General features: G+C 51.4%; 1 protein-coding gene across 2 annotated transcripts in view; it reads right to left on the bottom strand.

The window, feature by feature from the left end:
- Positions 1-5,271, bottom strand: part of ANXA6 (annexin A6) — a 46,912-nt gene that overhangs the window by 17,446 nt on the left and 24,195 nt on the right. For both annotated transcript variants that reach the window (XM_008584139.1, XM_008584140.1), the window contains exons 15-17: positions 3,446-3,540; positions 2,660-2,773; positions 372-462 (exon numbers count right to left, since the gene is read on the bottom strand). In XM_008584139.1, the coding sequence (XP_008582361.1) occupies positions 372-462; positions 2,660-2,773; positions 3,446-3,540 (300 nt within the window). The remainder of the gene's footprint in view (positions 1-371; positions 463-2,659; positions 2,774-3,445; positions 3,541-5,271) is intronic.

Genomic DNA, 5,271 nt, shown 5'->3' with positions numbered 1-5,271 from the left:
CTGGGGGAAAAAGAATGAGAATATGGGCCCACTTGTTAAATAATTAGCTGCAACCAAGCGTCGGACCCTAAGCAACCGCACAGGCCACACACCCATAAAGTCAACCCCCGCCTTTCTGGGGTGTCTGGGGTGCTCTCTCTTCCAACTTCCAGCCAAACCCTCTTGTAGCTCTGGCCTTTGTCTTCCTGGGACACCTCTCTTTCCCCAGACATAGGGCTGGGCACATCCAAGGGCATTATCAAAACCTTGTGGACAGAGAAAGAGGCCAGAGCTGTGTGCAGAGCTGTAGGCTGAGGTTGGAAACTGGGGGACCTGGAACTTCTCCTGCCTCCCTGCAGCCCAGCAGCAGGGCCCAGGCCTCCCACACTTACTCTCCTTGTAAGCCTCATTGATGGCCCGGATCTCCGCGTTGGTCCGAGTGGCCAGGATTTCAATAAGAGCCTTTTCATCTGTGCCGGCTCCCTACAATGTCAAGACAAAGATGACATCAGCCACAGTCCTGACCCCTGTCCAGAGGGCCAAGCGGCCCAGGACAGGAAGGTGCATGCTCCAAGAAACCACCAGAAGGCTAAAGCTCAGGCCAAGGCTTCCTGGGTTTAACCCCCACCTCTGGACATGGCCCCCAGACCAGAGACCCTGGCATAGTCAGGGCTGACTGTGCCCTTCTGTCAAGATTTCTAGAACCTCCCATGAGAATTGTTTTAGGCCAAAATATTTATATGTGCGTGTATGTGTGTGTGTATAAACACACACACATGTACATATCTGAATATAAATATCTGCATGTAGGTATATAAAAAGAACAGGACGCACACATGCATCACAGTGTTAACAGTAGTGTGGTCTCTGGGTGAGCAGATCACAGATGATTTCTAGTTTCATCTGTTTTTGCTCTGCCTATATTTTCTTGAGTTTTCACAGTGAACACATTATTTAGTCAGAAGAAAAAAAAAGTTGTGTGCTTTAAGGTTAAAAACCCAGTACGTTTGTTTATATTTGGATTTGAGGAGTGATGTTTGGACTGAGGCAGGCCAGGGAGGCTGCCACTCAACCACACAGAGGGAAGCAGGGAGGCTGTGGGGGAGGGGACAGAGGCAGATAAGATTGATTGACTGATTGACAAATTCATTGACTGACTGATTCACTCATTCCAATACCTGTTAATCACCTGGTATGTCCCAGCCACTGTGCAAGGTGCTGGGACTATGATTATAAAAAAAAAAAAAAAAAAAAGGAAAGGCATGTTCTCTCCTCACAGAGGTTACTGACTAGTGCTGAACTGGTCCCTGGATTCTCTGACCTGAAGGGGATCAGTCCCAGTCGGGATCCTCAATGATGTCTTTATTAGAAGTGGGTGTGTGGTGAGGCGATCAGGAGAGTCCTGAGCCCCAGTACCTAGCCCTTCCTTCCCTTAACTCACTCACTCACTCTCTGAGCCTCCCTCAGTTTCCCGTTTGTAAACTGTGTGAGTGGGAAGGGTTGGGTCAGGTTAGCTCACCGATCTCTTTTATTTCTGAACTCCATATCTTTAGATCATTTATTTTTCTCTTAAAAATTTTAAAAGCACAATAATCTCAATTTGGCTTTAACTAGGAAATGTTTTTTAATGTCCTCTAGCTCCTCTCTGCTGTTCTCCTCTTAATCTTCAAGGGGCCAAAAGCCCTAGTGGTTTCATGTGCTTGTCAAGACAGGCTCTTAAGTCAGACAGACTTGGTCTGAATCCCAGCTTTGCTACTTCACAGCTCTGTGACCTTGAGCAAGTAACTTAACCTCCAAGCCTCAGTTTCCTCATCTGTAAAATGGGGAAAAAATAAGAGGCTTGCCCCTGGCTGGATGAGAAAACTACTTGAACTAATAGACTTAGCACCCAGCATAGTTGCTCTATGCTCTTAATAAAGAGTAGCCACTAGTACAAACAGCATCTGGGGGAGCAAAGCATCTCTGGCAACATCTGGGCCAGGACGTAATGCTCTTTTTTGGTAACTGCAGGATCAGGTCTTCAGAGTTAACAGTGCCCTTAATAACTGTGAGCTCGTTTGACCAGCCCCAGCTTGAAGGGGAGAGATGACTATTTCCGTTTCACAGCTGCAGGCACAGAAGCTTAGAAAGTATAAGCAATGGCCCACCATCACACAGAGTAAGTGGCCAGGCTGGAATAGAATAGACTCTACTCATTTTCCTTCCAGATCCACCTGCTTTATCCAGCTGCTCCCTGAGGCCCTTCTGGTTATTGGGCATGTGACCCAAGTTGAATCAACCAGAGTAAATGCCAAGACTTTTGATAGAACTCCTGAGAAGAAAGAAATCTCCTTCTGCTAGAGCTGTGAGCTGGCAGGATGGCTTTTCTCCATCCTGCCATCATGGGGAGAAGCTGCCTGAGAGTGAAGCCACCATAGAGGACAGCAGAGCCAAGGCAGGGGAGAGACGGGAGTCCACAGAATATTATTTGGGTCCCTGGATTCAGCCATATGTAAAACGAGATCTGGTCCTGTACTTTTCAGGAGCCAACATCCCTTTTGTACTCATGCCAGTTTGAACTGGGTATGGGAGGGGTTCTACCAAGGAGTTACAGCCAGCCCAGCTGGGCTCATGAGGAGCACCTGTGTCCCTACAGCACCTGTACAGGTGGAACCCCATCCTGTGGGTGTCCACACTATACCTCCATGGCCTTCTTCAACTGCTTGGCATCATAATGGGCTGGTGGCATCATGAGCCCCAGAATCAGCCTGGCCAGGTCTCCAGAAAGCTCAGACTTCAGGTCAGCCATCAAGTCCTGCAAAAGGCAGAGCCCAGGTCATGCCAGCACCAGCACATGCCCACACATGACCAGGACAGGGAGGAGACAGGGAATGAGGAAATGGGCTCCACATGGGGGACCGTGGGAGCCTGTGTCTGTCTTTGCTGATGTTGGACTTATTACCTAGTTGAAGCCAGAGAGGGTGGAGAAAAACCAACCAGGAGCAAGACCCGCTCTCCTTGGAAGCAGGAGAAAGGAAGGGGAAGGGAGCATCTGAGGGACACTGTTTCCACCCTGAGGGAAACTCGCCAGCTTGAGCCAGATGCCACCAAGGCAATAATCACTGATGCTCAGTGCTGGGCCCTTAAAGCCAGCTCTCTCATGTGGAGGAGCTGTAAGAAGGCTGGAGTGCTTCACGAAAACAACTCATATCCCCGATTTGGGCCCACACTGAGCCTCTGACTCCATCGAGCCATCTCATACAAGTGTTGCTGATCACAAGGAACTAGGTGGATGGAGAGGTATATCTACAGGCAGCCCAAACCCAGTGCTGGGGACACTCTGAGAACACACGACCACATGAAGACTCTAGTGCCAAATGTGCAGAGCTGGCAGGGACAGAGCAAGTGAGCTCCATCAAGGGAGGCAGTCTGGGGCCCAGGCAGGGCCCGGGTGGATGCAGTGCGGAGCCCAGGAGGAGGCCCTTACTCGGCCAAAATGAGACTTGAAGGTCTGCCGGATCTGCTGCCGCTGGGCGTTGCTGCGGTGCGTGACGATATCAATGATGGTGGCCTCGTCGGTTCCTGTGTCACCAAAGCCACATGCCTCAGAAGAAGGCCCATGGCTCAGCTTCCCCCATCCCCCGCACTGATGGTCCCCATCAACCTTCGTCAGGGTGGAAGCCAGGCTAGACAGCCATGAGCTCCTGAGGCCTTGCAGGCCACCACCTCCCCCTTAATTCCTTCCTGCCCTTTGTCCTGTCACTGGTTGAGAAAAAAAGGACATCTAGGGGCCAGGTTGGGAATGAGGGTTTCTGAGTTCTAGTCCTGGCTCTGGCAATGGCTGTTCATCTTGGGCAAGGCCCTTCTGCTTTCTGGGACTTGGTTTCCCAACTGTAACATGAAGAGCCTTGAGTAGTTACTAAGGGATCTTTCCAATACTGACAATCCAAGTCCTGTTAGTGACCCTATGTCCTTTCTCTCTAGCTCCCTGAGAGCTGGACTCCAAGTCCCTCTAACCACAGCACGTTGAGCAGAAGGCATTAGGACACCACTTCCTGCCCCTCAGACTAAGGCCATCACCTCAGACCTGGCATGGGACTCTGTCTTCCAAAGCATTGTTATGTCTATCTCAGTCTTAGATATAGCTCCAAAGGTACTGTCATTCCCCTGAGACCAATGGAAATGAGGCTCAGGAGGTGAAGGACTTAACCTAAAGTCCCCTGGGAGTTGCTGTTGGACACACAGGGGGAGAAAAGGCCATGGAAGCCAAACCCTAGATGCTGCCCCCATTGGGTACAGGGTCAACACCACCCACCCGCACAGCAGCTCTTTACACTAGTGCCAAATACAGGCCTGGATGAGCTGACCAGCAGGGGGCGCTCCTGCCCCAGAATTGGGGCCCTCATCATCGTGGGGAAATTGAGACCCAGAGTGGTTAGGACTTGTCCAAAGTCACGCAGTGAATCAGCAGCCAAGCCAGGGCATAAACCCAGGTGTTCTAAACTGGAACTTTCTCCCACGCCAGGAAACTGCTCTCAAGGGGCTGGGGGAACACCTTGGTCTCCAGGAAGAGCCTCTGCCAAGTTCCTCACAAACCCTCTCATGCCCTCCTCCCTATATTCAGGGAGCCAGGAAGCTCCTCAGGATGATGAAGACTCCTTCTGACTCAGGAGGATAAAGTCTTCCTCCTCCTGTACACTCTAGTTTGAGGCCTCACCCCTTCCCCCTGCCTAGCACACTACCAAAACCGTCATACCCACTACCCTAGAGACAAACCCTGCCACTTCACATCCTCCTTACCAATCCCCTTCATGGCTTTCCGCAGCGCTTTGGCATCTGCGTCAGGGTTGAAGTCATTGGCTGGACGCACAGTTCCCTTCAGCTGCAAGAAGCAGAAAGAGACTCAGCAGGTGTCTGGAGGCCCCCCAGGGGCCAGGCCCAAAGAGGAGCATGCGATGGGGGAGGCTTTCCCCACAAGCCCCAAACCAAGCAGCCTGGGGAAAGAGGCGGGGGTGAAGGCAGTGCAGACAGAACCTGCGCTAGAGCTGAGAGGGGGGACTCAGGCCTGGGTGCAGGGTAAGTGCTGGTCAGGGGAAAGTGGCTGCAGCATTCAGCTCTGTCCTAGCCCCTGTGGCTGCTTGTCCCACTGAGGCCTCCCCGATCCTTCAGTATCCCACCTGCCCCCACCCCCTGCCTCTTAAAGAGCCACCTCCCTGAAAAGGCAGCAGAAATGTTCTGAAATGCTAGAACAGAGTTTCCCAAATTTCAGTCAATCCTGAATGACTTTCACAATGTTCTATTTGCATACACCAC

The sequence above is a fragment of the Galeopterus variegatus genome, unplaced genomic scaffold, assembly GCF_000696425.1.
Source record: "Galeopterus variegatus unplaced genomic scaffold, G_variegatus-3.0.2 Scaffold3155, whole genome shotgun sequence".
Classification (NCBI taxonomy): Eukaryota; Metazoa; Chordata; class Mammalia; order Dermoptera; family Cynocephalidae; genus Galeopterus; species Galeopterus variegatus.
This window is presented reverse-complemented; position numbering and strand designations above follow the sequence as displayed.